General features: G+C 45.3%; 2 protein-coding genes across 9 annotated transcripts in view; both read left to right on the top strand.

Annotated features, from left to right (window-relative positions):
- HIGD1A (HIG1 hypoxia inducible domain family member 1A) lies at positions 209-5,572 on the top strand. 3 transcript variants are annotated; one of them, XM_021389289.1, is made up of 4 exons: positions 209-626; positions 1,916-2,023; positions 3,668-3,802; positions 4,481-5,572. In XM_021389289.1, the coding sequence occupies exons 1-4, from the start codon at positions 224-226 to the stop codon at positions 4,528-4,530; spliced, it is 696 nt and encodes a 231-aa protein (XP_021244964.1). In that variant the 5' UTR covers positions 209-223; the 3' UTR covers positions 4,531-5,572. The 3 variants fall into 3 exon arrangements, with proteins under 3 accessions (XP_021244964.1, XP_021244965.1, XP_021244966.1); XM_021389290.1 differs by having other exon boundaries at positions 209-608; positions 4,481-5,461; XM_021389291.1 differs by having other exon boundaries at positions 460-594; positions 4,481-5,461.
- The window catches only part of CCDC13 (coiled-coil domain containing 13), a 33,746-nt gene continuing 22,120 nt past the window's right edge, over positions 5,615-17,240 (top strand). For 2 of the 6 annotated variants that reach the window (XM_021389281.1, XM_021389275.1), the window contains exons 1-4: positions 5,615-6,016; positions 11,475-11,623; positions 14,049-14,191; positions 17,033-17,122. In XM_021389281.1, the coding sequence (XP_021244956.1) occupies positions 5,757-6,016; positions 11,475-11,623; positions 14,049-14,191; positions 17,033-17,122 (642 nt within the window). In that variant the 5' untranslated portion in view covers positions 5,615-5,756. Of the gene's footprint in view, positions 6,021-6,847; positions 6,941-7,046; positions 7,271-11,474; positions 11,624-14,048; positions 14,192-17,032; positions 17,123-17,240 lie in introns of all 6 variants that reach the window. The other 4 variants (XM_021389278.1, XM_021389276.1, XM_021389279.1 and 1 more) reach the window with 4 other exon arrangements.

Raw genomic sequence — 17,240 nt, 5'->3', positions numbered from 1 at the left:
GTGATGCAGCCACCTCTGCCTCCCACGTCCCTCGGGCTGGCATCTCTTCTTTGTTTATCAACACTGCGACCTCCCCGCTGTTTGATTTTGCCCTAAAAATGCAAAATCCCTCCCGGCCCCCGTTCTCCATTAAGTGGAGGGCACAGGAAGCAGGATCCCCTCTGCTTCTTTGTTATCGAAGTGAATTTAATGCAAGAAGACAGAGCAGAAGAGCTGAGCTGCAATGAGAAAAGTACAGAAGGAAAAGCACCGAATTGCGCTCGGGACGGACCGGGCAGCACAGGAGCACGCCGCAACTCCCGGCCGGGACTGCCCGGGCGGGGCTCCCTCCGTAACTCAACACCGAGTGACGTCACGCCCTACGCAGCCTCTTAGTCCATATAAGGAATTCACTCCATATAAGGAGGTGAAGGCTCCGCCCCTCCGAGCGGCGCTCAGGATTGGCTGGCGTTGGGTGCGCGGGGCTCTGGGAGCTGTAGTTCCCAGGCGCACAGGGGGCGGGGCGAGGCCGCCGGCCAATAAGGGCGGGTGGGCGGAGCCTGGTGCCGCAGACGCCGGCCGGTGTAGGAGATCGAGTGCGGAGCGGCGACTTCGGTGCGGGCTGTGCGGTGGGAGCGGGGCGCCGGGTGCGAGGGCTGCGGGTCGTTTTCGGGCCTTTCTCTTTCTTATCTTCTTTCTGGTTTGCCTCGTCCGTGTCGGAGCGGTTCTCACGGGCGGCCTGGCAGGCCTCGGTGCGTCCCGGGTATCGGGCAAGGTCAGAGCGGGCCGGGGCGCGTGGTGCTCCCGGCGGCTCGGTTGGCGTTCCCTGGGCCCGAGGTTCCTGCTCCCGGGGGTCAGGAGGGCGGAGCACAGCTCGGAAGGGCCCTGGGAGCCGTTTGAGCGCTTGCTGTAAAGAGCGTTCGGCTGAAACGGATGCACAGGAAATGGTGCTCGGCCCGGGCGTGCAGCCTCTTCCGAGGTGTGCTCCAGCAGGTCCCCAGCCTGCCCTTAAATACGAGGGTTCCGTGGGAGGCTGAGTTGTGTTTGGTATCGAGCACGCCGAGGGCAGCGCTGGATTGGGACCAGGAGAGGTCTTCCCAGCAGGCGACGTTCCTGAGCTCACCGCGGTAGCAGGAATGGCCGCTAATTGTTAAGGGATGCTTGCGGTGCGAGGTGAACAAGGAACACGGGGTGGCCCGTGATCAGCTCGGGGGAGTCCTGGTGGTGCTCTCCCTGGTTAGGTGTAGGCTCAGTGTGTACAGCCCATCTAAATGTAGTGATGTTTGGTTTTGTTTTTTTTTTTCTTCCTCCCCTCTGGGATCTTAGAGGCAGGCAGGAAATCATCTGTGCTGCCATGGAAGCTGCTCGTGACGCTGCTGCGTTCACCAGGGGCGCGCTCCTGCTCGGCTCTGCAGCAGGACTTTGAAGCGGGGCGGGCTGCAGCAGTGACAGAGCAGTTGCTAAAGGCAGCGCTGACCTCCCGCAGCACCTTCCACCCGTAGCACTTCTGGCAGGCAGCAAAACGGGAGGGATGAGCTGAGGGCAGGGCAGCTATTAAGGAATCTGCTGGTAAGAAGCAAAACAGCGTGGCGGAGCACGGAAAGGAGATGTGGACAGGGACCAAAACCTGCAGCAGCCTTTTGCTGCCTGTGAGCCTGTGGGAGTGCTGGCATCTGTGGTGGGGTGAAAGATTCAACAGAGCAACAAGTTCCTGCCGTCAGGCTTCTTTTGAATAGCACGCAAGGATCTCACTTCCCAAGGCCCCACTTGAATTAAATGATCTGTATGCAGCTCCTCAGCTCGGCTTTAGCTCTTGTGGCTTGCACTGAACTAAGCTGACCTTCATTTCTTGTGGAATACACAAGGGATTTTCTTTTTCGGGAAGTTCTCTTTAACTGAGTTATAACATCTCAAGGGAGGCTCCTTGTCTTTGCAGGCACCATGTCGTCCGGTCATGAACCTATTTACCCTGAGTATGAGACCGAAACCAGCCAGACATCGAAGCTGCTACGGAAATTTAAGGAGACGCCGTTTGTACCGATTGGTGAGCTTAAATTTGGGTGTACTTACATAGACTCTCTCTGCATGGGCGATCAATATGGCAAACACAGTCACCCGCTGTGAATAGGTAATGGCTTTGAAATGACTTCCTCTTTGAAATGACTTCCTCATGCAGGATAGTCGTGTAGTTACAGCAGTGCTGCTCATACCTGGAATGGTATTTGCTGCTGTGTGAAGAGAGCAATCGATGAGGCCTCTCATCTTAAATAGCAAACCCAGAACCTCCAAAAAAAAGCCCCGAAACACTTAAGCATGTTTTTTGAAACTCACCTAGGTGATCCTGTTAGGTGGCAAGGAGTGTGTTTAGCAGCTGTTCTAAAGTATCTCACTGGGAGCTATGTCATCGCTACAAAGTGACTTTCCAGCTAACAAAATAGCAAACACAAGGATCTAGAATTCATCCCGCATGTTAAAGATTCCATCTTTCTCCTTTGCGGTCCCACAGTCCAAATGCAATTTCCCACTAGGTTTAGTGGTTCCCCAGCTTGAAATTGGTCAAGTTCTCAGCCTCTGCTGAGCCACCAGAAGAGCCTCGAGGAGAGGTCTGTGTGCACCCTGAGAACTTTCCTGGGATAGGGAACCACCTCTAACAGGAGACAGAGGTTGATTTCCAGCTGCCTTAAATGGACGGTGTTCAGGTCAGTCGGGGTGAGCTGCTCCATGACAGCTGATTGCTGCTTCTGGTTTCTGTGGTCACAGGACTTTGCTCTGTGGCTCACTGGAGCAGACTGCAGACTCTGTGGGCTGGGTTCCCCCAGGCAGATCATCTCACCCTCAACCTCCTTCAGAGCTGACTTGCAGGCACTAGAATTCTTAATTTGTATTTAATGAAGCTATTCTGTAAATCATGCACAGGGAAAGGCTGTTAGCTTCTCAGGTGGAACTGGTAATATTCTTGTTCAGGTAGCCAGGCTGTCTGCTTTTGGCAGTAAAATATACACAATCCTTAAAACTTGGCAGCCTTCCTTGGAGTATGTAAATAATCATCCTAAATGTGGATTGAAGTGGCAAGGATTGGGAATTGTTGTGCACTGCTGTTCTGTGAGAGCATTTCTGTATACCAGCAGGAAATGGCACAGCCTAGGCTGTTTCATTTGTAGGACTGAAATGAATGGTGTCCCTGTGAAGAGACCTTGCTGAAACTCTGTCCTGTAGTGTGGGACAGGGAACTTATGACTTGTGTCCCGGTGAAATCAGGCCAAATGTGAGAATGCCCGAAATAACATCCTCGGCAGGCAGGTGGTATGTTAGGATGCATCCACACACCAGCAGCACTGAGTGTCCCAGCCAAAGCGGAGCAGTTTTCTTGGGTGTGAGCTTCCTTCCAAGAAAACAAGCAGCACTTGTGCTTTCTGAGAAATATCGAAGAAATTCTGACACCTTGAGAATGATCCCTGAGTTTCTGCTGTTGTGTTTTAACACCACTGGAACTTGTCACTGCCTTCCCTGCTGACTTGTGACTTAAATGAGGTAGAAAGCAGTGGGAAGGACGGGGACTTGCCCTGTATGCAGAGAGCGATTAGACAAAAACATGCTTATTCTCAGGATAATATTTCTTGAGGCAGATGAAAGCCACCAAGACGTGGGAGGTGATCCTTACTCACGTGGATGTTTTTCTCCTTTGCAGGGATGGCTGGCTTTGCCGTGGTGGTGGGCTATGGGCTGTACAAACTGAAGCACCGGGGGAACATGAAAATGTCGCTACACCTGATTCACATGCGTGTGGCAGCGCAGGGTTTTGTTGTGGGAGCAATAACGTGCGGTACGTATTGAGCAGGAGGCTGATCTCGATGTGTGCTCCATGGTTTGTGGAGACTTTCTTGCACCTCTTTTCCTGCTGGTGGATGTTGTAGTACATGCGTTGAGTATTAAACTCCACTAGCTTTGAGAGTAGAAGTTTTGACTATTTTTACATGTGGGAAGCTTCTGGATATGGAAATTAGAGGCACAGAAAAAAAGACCACCTGCTGTTAATGTTTTCCTGTGTAAATATGTTGCTGTTTCCGAACTTAATGCACTGGAAAGTCAGCTTGCACAGAGAGCGATATTATTTTCAGGAATTCTCCCTGAATGCACTGAGACATTTGTACTTTCTAGGCCTTATTTAAGTATTTCAGCTGTGTATTGGTGTGAATGTGTATCCCATGAAACGCTGCTTGCTTACACTGCATTCCCAGTCAAGTGCAAGAGCAAAGCTTGACTTTGGCTGCAAAACAGACTAGAGTTGGCTGGGGATCTGCTTACAGCTAGACAAGGAAAAGTTTCTGTGTACAAAAAATTCTGTAGTGTTCATCATGGCTACTTAAACAGAAACGAAAGAAACAAAACTCAGATGACAGATGAGGAAGGGAAATGCTATTTCAGTTTCAGATTCTGAACACTTTGCATTTAATCCAGCTTTCTTTTTCCTCATATTATTTGTTTTTTTTCTGTCACATAGGTGTGCTGTATTCCATGTTTCGGGAGCACGTGATAAAGCCCAAGGAGTAATAGAAGGATAACCTAAATCTGTCCCAGTGGTGGCCTGTGTACTGCATCTATAAACCTCATATCGAGGGGTTCTTGAGGAAAAAAATATATTGTTTTAGAGAACTGCCCTTTATTTTTGTATATGGTACGCTGTTCAGAGGCTGGCAGCCTAAATGATTGCATACTAGGCGAATGGGTATGGCAGTCTGGTTCTCTTTGATTGGCACTACCATACCCAGCTTTTTAGGGGACATAGTGGAGTACCCATTTTCTTCCCCTTGGCTGTTTTACTCAGCCCTACAATTGGTGACCTCTCTTGCTGCTGTTGCCCAAAATGACAAAGTCTGAACTAGCTTTGCGAGGCCTCAGCCAGGGTGTAGAGGCCGTGTCTGTAAGACAGCATTGTGTTTTATGTCACCGTCTGTCCTGTGTATTTGCCAGCCTCCAGCTTTGTAATTTAGAAGCTTCTGGCAGCACTGATTTCTAAAATAGAGAGATCTGTAAACATCTATTTTATTTTTTTTATTTAAGGCGTGAGGTATTTGGTGTGTTTCAGCTATTTAAATGTTATATTTATTCATCGTTAATGAAGACACAGTCTCCCTATCTTTACCATAAGCTTTCAGACCCTTGGATTACTGTATTTTGTAACTTTATTAGTGTTCTTCTGGGTAATATTTAAATGTAACATTTAAAATATGCCTGGGTTTGGCATTCTAATACTTTTGAAGTGTGATATAGCTCCGACTTAATGTTTCCCCACAGAAATTTTGAAGAGTTTGCATCTGAAAAGCCCCTTTGGTGAGGTGTGAAACCTTTGTAAGCTGCCAATGTGATTTTACGCAGGAACCCCTTGTATCTCTAACAGCAGTCACAAAAATAAATGTGTTGATGAAATGAGTTGGTTAAAAAAAAAAAAACCTGACTTTCTCTGACTAGCCTACATTCCATCGTGCCAGTATGATGTCTAACAAATAAAACAAGGTGCGCCCTCCCCCTCTCTGTGATACGTTGTGGGGAGGAGTGTGTGATGCAATGTGAATAAACAGCTGAGAGCACTGCAGATAACAAGTGTTTGTGTAAGGATTTCCTGCGCGGCTGTACTGGGGCGGGGTGTGCTGAGCCACGGGGCTGCTGGAACGCACCCCAAAGCTGCTTCAGGGCTGCTCGATGCCGGAGAAGGGCAGGCGGAGATTCCTCCGCTGTGTTTAGCCGTACGTCGCCCTATTCTTCCCCACGAGGGAGAAATGATGCTTCCTATCGCCGTTTCACTTCTCCAGGACACTCAAGAACTGAGGGCGCTAAGATGGCGGCCGCGCTGTGGAGGGCGGCGCTCCCCTCCGTGCGCATGCGCGGCCCCGCGCTTTCCTCCACCTTCGGCGCGTTGTTGTTGCTATGGGAACGGCGTGGGGCGGCGGCGGAGCCGGGAGCCGGAGCGGGCCGGCACGGCCGTGCCAAGGCGGGCTCTGAGGGCTCCGCTGCCGGCCTCGGGGCTGGGGGAGGCCGTGTAGGTAGGCCCTGGTGGTGAGAAGGGGGTGGCCCGCCGGATAGGGGCTGAGGGGGCAGCGCGGCCTATCGCGGTGGTGTGGAGGTGAAGGACGGGCTGAAAGCCGGGCTCCACGCAGGGCGAGTTGTGGCACGTCCCCCTCGGCCTGCTGTGCGGCGGGGTGTCGGTGCCCGTAAGCCATAATTCATCCTTAGCGAGGCTTGGTGCTGAAAAAAAGTTCCTCACAGGCCGACATGCAGGTGCACTTTGTCCTTTATCAGGCTGCTCGCTGCCTCATAGTGAGACAGGCCCTGCGCTAATCGCAGTCTGCAGGGTGTGCCTTGGGGAGCTTTAGCGATTGGTTTTGTCAGGCCAAAGGTGTGCTTGATTCTGAACAGAAGGAGAGAGGGCTGGAACGCACTAGAAAACAGATCGCCCTAATCACAATAAAAAGGGTGTAGGCATTTAAATGGATGGCAGTGGTGTTGCTTTAATGTTATCACTCAATGCTTAGAAATTTGGGGGAAGGTTGTAAGCCAAGCTCTTGGTGCCTGAAGGGAGCATGAGGATAAACAGGGATCTCTGTTCCACTGCCAGCCCCACCTTAGCCTCAACATGGGGGATCAGCACCTTCCTTTCAAACTTGGGGTGGACCTGAGTGGCAGCCTGCCTGCATTCCTTTCAGTCTCCGTAACCTGGTTGCTGCGTTGACTTCGATTCAACCCCGACTTGCTCTTCTCTAAAGATGTTTGTTTTAAACAGATCTGTTTAAAAAAAACATTTGAAAACACTTTTTTTTTTAATGTTGGAGTGAAACAAACCTGAAGGTTTTTTTTTTTTTCTGTTTGAAAGGCATTTGTGGCAAGAGGCCATTAAAGCGAGGCTGTGAGGCTGAAGAGTACAGTGACTGAGAGGAGGAGGTGGTGGCAGGGAGACTGTGCAAAGGTCGGCATGGAAAAACTACAAAGCAGCTGTTAGAAGAGGATGCTTTGAATGTGATGTTGATCTCTGCTCTCTGTTGCTCTTCATTTTCTTCTTGTGATGCTTTTAGTAAGCAATGGAGTCAGACATAAATGGGAACGAGCATTTTAAAAGCCAGTTTAAAGCTCTTCAGGTACAACAGCAAAGAAGGCTGCAGAATCTAATGGAGAGGAAGAAGGAAAAGCAGAACTGTCAGAAGGGTAACAGTGGTGATGGAAAGGAGATATTCAACATCCCGAATGATCTAAACTTGCTTGAAACAGAACAACCTGTAACTGAAGATGACAGCAAAAGGTAAAAGTGTAGCAGCACTGCTGCTTCAGGAGGTCACAGAAGCATGTTTAGCATATGATCTTACCAAAGTCACAGTAAAAGAGCACTTTGTCTTCATGTGCTGTCTTTCATTATCCTGAGAAGATTCGCATTGTGTCTGATATGTTTTGCACTGTGACGTGCTCTTTATTTATCAGCGTTTCACAAGGAAAAAAACTTCAGGACAGAGGGGCTAAGGTACCAGCTAGGTACTATGTGACCATCTCCAGTCACTCAGGGTGACTGTGAACTGCTGGTTAGTTCCTGCCTAGCCTTGTAAGCAAGTTCCTTACGTGAATAATTTCCAGAGACCAATACGCGCAAATTGTCATGCAGCTAACAGGTATAAACCAAAGGCCTGCAGCCCAGAGAAGCGTTCCCCCACATATCCTTCCCATATGACATGATTTAGTAGGTCAAAAGATAGCCATAGGAGTTGAAGTATATGTGTAGCAGAGTCTCATAAGGTTGCCTCATGGGTAAGATACTTGACAGGGATGTACAAGGTAGGATTTTAAATCATACAAGGGTCAGAGGTTTGGGTCTTATCTCACCCACTGAGGGAGCATCTGGGTTATCAGGATACTAGACATTCTACTGTGGATCTTCCCTTATCTTGCTTTTGAAGCTGAGAGTACAATTCAATTTACTAGGCCAGATTTGAAATGCCAGCTCAAATCATTCATCTTCCTTCTAGGATGTAGTCAGTGTCTCCTGACCCAATTAATTTATTTGTATTTTTACAAACTAGAACAGGTTTGAGTCGGACAGATCCCAGTGTCTACTGTTACTACAGTGCTGGCCATTCTGTGATTTTTCTCCCTCGTAAGTGGTGAAGGCAGCTTAAAAAATTCCTGCTTCTGCTCACCACTTGCAGCTGAACTGATACAGCTGTTTTCAGGGCTGTGCTGGAAACTGAATTCACTTTCTGGGGCAAGGGTATTTTTATCTCAAGCCATTTCAGTGATCCAGATTATAGCCTTAGCCCCACAAACTGTTTTATTGCTGCCGTGACAGAGAGATGGGCTGTGGTACATGGGTCAGCAGAAGGAGCTGCCAGCTCTGCCAAAACCAGCAGATCACAGGTGGAAAGCCATACAGTTAGGTATGTACCTTTGAGACAGTTTTCCCTCCCAGAATCTATAGTGGGGAAAGGCACCTCTAGCAAGCCTTATCAGGCCACTAAACAAGCTTTATTGGGCCCTAAATGCTGATCTTCCTTCTGTGTTACTCTGGGTAGCCTGTTCCTGAAGATTGTTTCACGCCCAATTACGTAAGCTGCAGCAGAACCTGGGAGTGAACCAGTGAAGTTTTCAGGTGCTTCTGGGAGTATGGTGTTCATGCTGCAAGAGAAACCTGCGTGGAAGCAGGGAGTTGAGCTTTCAGAAAGAAACTGAAGCTCTCCCTCTTGCTTTCCATGCAAGGATTGAAATCTTCACACGTAGGTCCCTCTCCATGGCTGTTTGTTTTGCCAGTGTAAGCTTCTGATCTGACCTCTTACCAGTTGTCCCCTTCAACATTTTTTTTTTAATGAGAGCATGTAAAGATTACTGCGGAGATTTGATTTATTTTTGCAGAGGGAGACCGATTCCCACATTTTAGCTGTGAATTTGTTTGGGGATAAGGGATCTTAGGAGTTACGGTGACTTACTGGTGGAGTGAGGTGCAGAGTACAGGAGAGTCCCAGCAATTCTGGAAATGCTTCTCTGCCATTTGCAGCTCAGTAATTTAAGTCTGAGCAATTCAAGAGCTATTACTTAGCTCTTTTTTTTCGGTAGCATGGACCATTAAAAGTCCTCATTTGACATACCAGGTGTAGCAGACTGCAGATTTATCCGGATTGTCATTTGTTCTTGTATGTCTACATCTGGCAGAAGAGCAGTTCTCAAATTCAGGCAGGATTTGCTTCTGGAAAGAATTCATCATTGTGTACAGATACTGTTTTGCTCTATTCCCATGACAACACATTAGAAAGTTGTTCCCAAGTAACAGGACTCCCTCCATATGGTCTGCAGTGGCAGTGGTTTCAGCATGTCCATGTTGTTTACAGCAGCACTTCCTCCTTTCAGTTCTCATCCTTCCTTTGAGCCTCGGGAGTTCATTTTTCCTTCCTTCCATTCCTCCTTCCAGTTTTTGTTCAGGCATGTGTCTAGCTGGCATTTCAGTCTGTTTTTCTGTAACTTTATCTGTTTGGTGCCTTTAAGATTAAGTGATTTTCCCCATCATGTGGGGAATCTGTAACAGAGTTGGGAAAGACACCTGAATACCTATTGTAGACGTTGCTCACAAACTTCCCCTGGCTGTTTCTTTGAACTACAGTAAAACAAGTTAGCTTTCTGCAGCTTGTTTCTTCTGACTGTTTTTTCCATAGCTGAACCACTTGGGTGGGAACCTCCTTTGTAACGCATAGAGTCACTCTGGGATGGGGTGGGAAGAAGACTCTCAAATGAGACTCCAGCTCCGTGCAGTTGGGATTTCCAGCGATTTTGCTGCAAGTGCTGTTTGTTAAGGTTCTGAAGCCAGCTCTGAGGAAGAGATCTCTGATCAGGTGTGCTGTGAGCTTGGGACCTTGTTTTCATGCTAATTTCACAACGGTTGAAATATTTTTGTCCATGTGTCCCTCATTAAATCTGCAGTTTTGTTGCTAACTTCTGTGTGTAGTACGTGGGGGAATAACCTAGGTTTGTCTTTCCTCTGCTCAGATTGCTGCTGTCTTTCTTCTGCTTTGTAAACAACTGCCTTTGATCTCCCTTTGATTTCCAGCTTTGGAACAGGAGTGCATTGCTTAATTATGGATTGTGAATCATCTTATAAATTGTCTCTGTAGTTTATAACAGTGCTTTAAGGGGTCATTTATTCTGACATGCACATATGGAGCGTGCATTTAAGAGTCTGGTTTGAGCAAAAAAATTGCTAAAACTTTTGAGAGAAAAGAGTTAGGTGACTGTTGAGATAGCTGACGTCTGACTGTGGTTGTGCTTATAGCCACATACTGAAACAGCTGGCCTTCATCCAAACCTCTGTGATCACCCAGGCTACTTACTTCCTTCACCAGTTGCAGGCTGGAGCAATCAGTCTGTAGGCTAAAGGCGTGGGACTCTATTCCAGATTAAGTCACCAAATGCATATATATATATATCCAAGGTCACAGTGCAGGTAATGAGAATCTAGGGCTTAACTCAACTGCTTGGTATAGGTGCCTAGTGCTATATGGGATGCCCTAGGGTATCAGAGATATCCACACGGGAATGACAGGACACAGGAGACCTGTGCCCTTCAGCAGCAGCAGCTGGGGGCTGCGTGGGCAGCTCAGATGCCACCTGTGTGTGGATAATTGAATTGCATCTCCTCACCAGATAGCAGGCTTAGATAACTCTGGGACATCTTGGATAGATGCCTGTGTTTTCGCAGTCTAATGGAGCCCCCAAGGCCCTAACTTCCAGATTTCACATTTGGAGGAACTGTCATGAAAGGACAGCAAAGAGATTAAAGTTCTTCATTCTCTGGATGTCTGAGAGAAATGAAAACCATAAATGTTACTAAACGTACCGGAGAATTGGAGGAGCAAGGCTATTTTCTCCCATTCAGAGGGCTTTTTGATATTCTTTGTTCCTAAATGAATTCCAAAAAGTAGCATTAACAATACAAACTGATGGTAGTCCGTCCTGGTGGGGTTCCAAGAAAATCAGATGAGGACACAGGAAATTGATCTTTGTTGAATTGCTGTGAAGCATTCAGTTTTAAAGAAAGAGCCTCAGTAGCAGCTTTTGTAGTTTATGCTCTGTTGGCTTCTATTGGCTTTGGTGAGCATAGAAAGTCAAGCCTGAATGTCACGGGTGCTGAATGGCAAGCCCACCTGGTTTCCTCTGAAGAACCAGATAGGTAAGTCTGAATGGGATGAGACTATCCAGCAGCCTCGGGAGCCCTGCAAAAGATACCTGCTCTGTGATGTTTTACCCCTGAGAACACAAGAAAACACAGAATTTTTGAAAAAGACATTAGCTAACTGAACAGATGAAATATCCGACGCTCAGCTGGTGTTCAGGATGTTCTGCTTCACTCAGTAAACTCATCCTGGTGAGCTCAGCTCATTCAGCCTACGGTTGTTTCATTACTTTATTTCTAGAAGCATCTATTTGAAACGTATTCTAGTGACATCTGCCATTATGACTTCTTTTTTTGTCAGGTTGCTTGAGGTTGAGAATGAACAGCTCCAGGAGCAGCTTCGAGAGGTCCGAGACGAGAACTGCAGACTGTACAAACTGGTGACAGAGAAAGATTTCGAAATAAAGCAACTGCAGAAAAAAATACAGGAGGATAGATTGGCTTTGTCAGGTAAACACGGTAGCTTTGTGTTCACACTACTAGTTCCAGTGTTTGCTTGCTGCTGATGACAATAGAAAGAGGATGACAACATCACCGTGAGATAAATAAACCTCCTGGCAGTAAGGTATTTATGTGACATCTATTTTACCTGCTCTGTGCTAAAAAATGGAGTATTTCAGGCATATTGTGGCTGCCTCCATTTCTAATCCTGTCATAAGCTTCTGCTAGGAGGATCCAAATTCAGCTTTTTTAACTGAGAAAGAATGGCAAGGGCCTAAGCTGACACTTTGGCATTTGCAGTTACCTAAACATTGGTGTTGCTCCCATGTGGGAATCATACTGGCAGTGGGAAATTCCTTGAGGTGATTTGACATGATAGCATGTACACATGCATTGACAGGTATGCTTATGGGTCTGCTTCTTGCTCACATCTTCTCACTCTCTCCTTCAGTTTCATGAGCTGTGAAATTTGAATACTGCTGCTCCCCTTCTTAGAAAGAGAGCAAAAAGTTGTCTGAGATTGTCAGACGTGTCAGACCAAAGTCACGGAATACTGTTATCAGTAATTATATGTCCCTTTAAAGAATGATAGTGCTCTTTTGGGATACACAGTGATTTGTGTTCCTCACAGATCTTCTGCAAACTTGCCACCATCAGCGCAAAAAATGATGACTCAGAAATGTTAGAAGCCTTTTTGTTAATGTCAGAGAGCAGTGTTGCAGGTTTCTCAGCTACACAGTGTTAAATTCCTTATTCAGGCCTCTTGTTTAAGTGCTGGAAAAGGACACATGCAGAATGCTGGCTCAACAAAAAGTCCAGCTTTTAGAGTTGCTCGGGTGGCCTTTGAAGATTGAATTGTGCAGTTTGAACCTCGTCCACTGGGTGCCACTGTTGTGCAGGACAGCAGTGATGACCTAGCTAGCAGGGAAGGGGAAAAGCAGCAGTAAGCAAAACTAAATAATGCACAGATTACATCTTCATTCTTAACAATTATCTGCAGCTTGTATTTAGGGTAGATGATACGCTGTTACTAGGTCAAGAGCAGGAGCCAGAAATGCTGTTGCAGCTTCTTGGCTGGCAAACTACCAGCCTGTGGCAGTTTGCTCCATGCCTCTGTCTTTCCTGTCTTCTTTTGTGGAAAGAGACTCCCTCACTTTTCAGGAAAAGAAGAATTTTTAATTAGATGAGTGCCACGTGTTTGAAGACATTGTGTGGGAGCCTGAGCCTGTTTCTTGATTAGTTTAATATGTACTGTGGTCCTTAGCAGCGATTATTTGTTATGAAAACTAAGGGAAAAATAGCTGCTAGAGGAAACATATCAGATAAAGAAGTAAGAACAGTGGAAATGCTTTTAAAAATAACCAACTTCTTATCTTCTTTACAAAGTTTCAAAATAGTGGCATGGGGTCACCTTCTGTTCTCACCTGTATTCTGCATAGACCTTCTGTGAGGTCTCCAGAGGTTTTATAGGACTCAGAATTCATTTAAGAGTAGTCTGTCATCCTTGCATCTCACCCCAGTTCTTGGATTTAATGTTCACAGATGTCAGCAGAAAAATTATTAAAAATACTGAAGGAGGATAAAAGAGTTAAAAAGAACAAGAATGGCCAATTCAGTGTACATATATCCCAGCCTTCATCTAGCCCAAATACAAGCAGGTTGATATTCACTGCTGAGCTAGAGGTTTTCTTGGGCACTATGTGTAATTATATCAGTGCTGCACTTGTGCAAGAGCTTTTCTTCACCAATGTGATATTAGCAAAAGCGAAGGACACACAAGGCATCCCAGGGATTTCTTTATCTGTGACACTAATCAAACCCTCTCTGATGAGGAAGTGAGTGAAGTGTCTGTTTAAAAGATCGCAGTAATACAGTAAAGCTCCATGTATAATCACAAGGGACATATAAATAGGCACAAAGAAATCTCCTGGAAGTTATCCAGGACCCAACTGGAATAATGTCCCTGACCTTTAAGGACAGATGTCTACCAAAGTTTGCACCTCTGTTTCAGCAACTCCAGAAGTAAACAACCAGTGCAAAGCAGAGTGTTGTCTTTTTCTGTAACATGCCACAAATGCCACATTGTGCCACCTGTTCATAACAGTCCTTCGCAGCGATAAGCGGAAAACACCTCTACGATTTCCATGTAGAAATGCTGCTATGACCACTGCTGTGGTCTTTTGACGTGGCTGTTGCTAAAGTGTGAAATGTGGCTTTGCTAGCCACAGCGTGGTGCTTGCTCCAAGGACCAAGCAATCCAGCTGGAATCACTGTCGCCTCTTTTCCCTCTCTTACTCATTCAAGTGCCTGGCACAGCGCTGAGAAATGGCTTAGACAATAACAGTACACTGTGCGCTGGACAGAGAACAAAAGCATCATCTGTTGTGACTCTTGCCTGTAAGAAATACCCTTTGCTTTTGTGTGTACTTTTCAGGGACGTCTGGTTTAGCGGGGGATGTTGCAGCTACTAAAATCGTTGAACTGGCCAAAAAGAACCGTGAGATAATTGCCGAGACTGAGAGTGAAAAAGCCAAAGTGAAGCAACTGAATAACAAAGTCAAAGAGCTGGAGAGAGAAGTGAGACGTTTTTCTTGTTTTCTTTTTTTTTTTTTTTTTCATGCTAGAACACAGAAGTCCAGCTTTTGGGATTGAGGAGCTGTAGCAGCTGTGGGGTTGATTCATGTTGCCATTTTGAATTTGCTCTTGCATCCGTGCTTGGAGTTCTCATCATTTTTGTCCGTGCTAGGAGGGAGGGATGTGTGCCCTCAGCTGTTTCCACCGTTGCAGAAAGGAGGAGCTAGGAGAGGACATCAGTAAGTTATAATGAGCCAAAGATGTGTGAAATGCCAGTGAGGAATGTTCACTTGTATTTGAAGCACAAGTGGCATAAATGCTGTCTGAACTGAGGGAGTAACAAACTTTTACTTAAGATAGCAGACTGTCACTCAAGCAAGTGTATTTTTCTGGTTTAGTGTGACTTTTTTATATGGTCTGACCTTTCACTGAACTGATTTTTCTGAGATAAAATGACAATTAGATGCCCTGATCTCAGTGTTTACTTTGTTCATTGGCTATTACTGTTCTTCCTTATGCCATTTTTATAAATTTTTGATTGTTTTTAATGTGTTCTACTGCACTTTGGCTCACCAGAAGACATCATTTAAATATATCAATGACATTTATTTTGCTATCTGACAAATGCATTTTGACTCCAACTTCTGCAATCACATATTTTCATGAATCATTCATCTATTTGAATTGTACCTGTTATCTGAAAGAAGGGGAAGTGTTAGATGATATGTTTGAGAACTCTGTAAATCAAGAGAGTTCTGGTCAGAGGGGTCTTGTGAAACAGTTGGCTGGCTGGCTAAGAAATATTTGGCTTAGCTGGGGACCTCTGAAGTCACACGCGTAGGGAAGCAAACCATAAATAATTTCAGGAAAAATTCCAGAAAAATTGTCTTGGTTATAATCCTCTGCTGAAGAAGCGTAGTGACCATTATTCAGTCAGAAACTTTAAAATATTCTCAGGTATTTACCCAAAAGAAAGGGTCTGCAGACACTTCAGGAAAGGAGGTCAAACCAAGGAGCACAGAAATTTTCAAGAAAGAGTAATTGTTGGTCAGAGCAGAGGTAAACTTCTCAGATATGAACTAATCTGTTCCTTGGACACTAGCACCATCAAATTCAAAACCCAACAAAGCAACTTGTCTCTTCTGAGATGGGGATGAACTACAGTGTGGGGGTATCTATCAGAAATGTTGAGTGATGTGTAAGAAGAGCTACCACAGATAGGAACCTGCAGAGATTCACATCTATTTAGTGATTGGAAGCTAAGCCGATGATTTGCACTCATCTTTTTCCATTGATTATAGAAATAACCAAGACAACTAAATTGCATTTCAGTTCTCTGCTCATAGACAGACAAGGACCATCTGAGGCACTGCTTGACCTCTCAAATATCCATGCAGGGCTGTCGGATGTGACAAGACTGGCAGTCTGAGTATAATAACTGTAGGACACCTCAAACAGGACTAGACAGCTGTATGTGGGCAAAAACAAGAGTCCTCAGTTCATGTGTCCACTTGACCTAATGTAGACCTGGCTGAAGAGTAGACTTCCATGACTGCATTGACTAGATTCCATGAATAATAAATAGAGAGCAGGAAGAGCATTAATTTGTGAGTTGAATCTCATCTCATATGCCTACTCCTAGATGGCTTAAACTCAGTGAAATCATAGAATCACCAAGGCTGGAAAAGACCTCCAACATCATCCAGCCCAACCATCCACCTATCACCAATAGTTCCCACTAAGCCCTGTGTGAAATGGATTATATTGAAGGTACCTTACCAACACATCACTACCACGCCAGTGGAAAACACTTATTTAATTGCTAGCTCTTTACTTGCATGAGAACTGAAAAATATGGAAATCATAAGTGTTTTAAGACGAATGTGTTCCCAAACAAAATGCAGGGTGTGGTCAATGAGCAATTGCTTAGCAAAGAGTGGTACTTATAAACAAAGACCACAAATGGGTGTTTGCAGAAAACACGATTAGAATTTGACCGAGCAGCTGCCACCAGTTGCTGAAATTTCTGACTCTCGGTCCATTAACTAAAAGAGTTTATGAACTGGATAGAAGAAGCTGAAGCTGAAGAATGAAGAAGCTATTCCTCAGAGCCTTCTTTTATTCAGGCAAATAACCAAGATTTTCTTCCCACCTCAAAGAACAAAATCTCAGCCCCTTAAAGCAACATTTCCCAAGCTTTTATGCTCCAAACTCTGTGCTCTGGTCCCGTAAGAAGTCTTTGCAGTCTCAACAAAAAAAAATACATGATTCAGAGGGAGGGTTGCAATGTGTTTGCTTTCTTATTCCGTGTGCAAGCAATAGCAGACATATGCCTTACACATTGAGAACTACTACGTTAGAGCTATACTAGCTAAAGAAAAAGAGTGTTGACATCATAACTAAATCGCAGATGTAGGGCATTAGGTAGTCATTTCTCCCTTTAAATTCCCCTGGTGAACAGAGGTATGTGCTTTTTTTATGGAATATCCTGATTTTCTTGAAAAGTGAGTGAACTGGCAACGACATCATCCTGATCTGTACTGTACTGGATCTTTGTTGATATGTATAAATACTTATTTTATGAACCTGTGATGATAAAATTCCCCAGAAATCACTGAAGTTATTCCACAATAAAATAATATGGGCTTCTTTGGGAAGCATTTCAGGAGAAGGGTTTTCTACTGTTTGTATTTAAAAAACAAGGGAAAATAAGATCTTTTTTGTTTTCCTAGAGTAAGTATTCAAGATCATTAAAATTGCTGTTGTATTGTTTTCTAATTAATCTTCCATGAAGGTGTGCTCTTCACTGTATCAGTTCTATAATAGTGCATTTTTTTTTTCCAGCTACAGACAGCTGTGGAAAAAATACATTCTCTTGGTGGCAGCAATGCAGGAATCAAGCAATCAGCTCTGAAGAAGATAGAAGAAAACTTGGTATGAATTGTAACTGTAGAGAAGAAATCAGATCAGAAGCAATAGCTGATAGTTTGTTCCTATTGTGCATTCCTTCCTTTATAACGGGGATGTACCCTCATCACTAATTCTGTGGCCA

The sequence above is a fragment of the Numida meleagris genome, chromosome 2 (genome assembly GCF_002078875.1).
Source record: "Numida meleagris isolate 19003 breed g44 Domestic line chromosome 2, NumMel1.0, whole genome shotgun sequence".
NCBI lineage: Eukaryota > Metazoa > Chordata > Aves > Galliformes > Numididae > Numida > Numida meleagris.
The sequence above is the reverse complement of the archived record's forward strand: the minus strand, read 5'-3'. Positions and strand labels throughout refer to the sequence as shown.

Excerpts from the sequence above, each read along its gene's own strand:
- HIGD1A (XM_021389289.1), top strand. The coding sequence starts at position 224 with ATGAGAAAAGTACAGAAGGAAAAGCACCGAATTGCGCTCGGGACGGAC. Across the intron at positions 627-1,915 it reads CGGTGGGAGCGGGGCGCCGG|GCACCATGTCGTCCGGTCAT; the intron begins GTGCGAGGGCTG and ends TTGTCTTTGCAG. Across the intron at positions 3,803-4,480 it reads TGTGGGAGCAATAACGTGCG|GTGTGCTGTATTCCATGTTT; the intron begins GTACGTATTGAG and ends TCTGTCACATAG.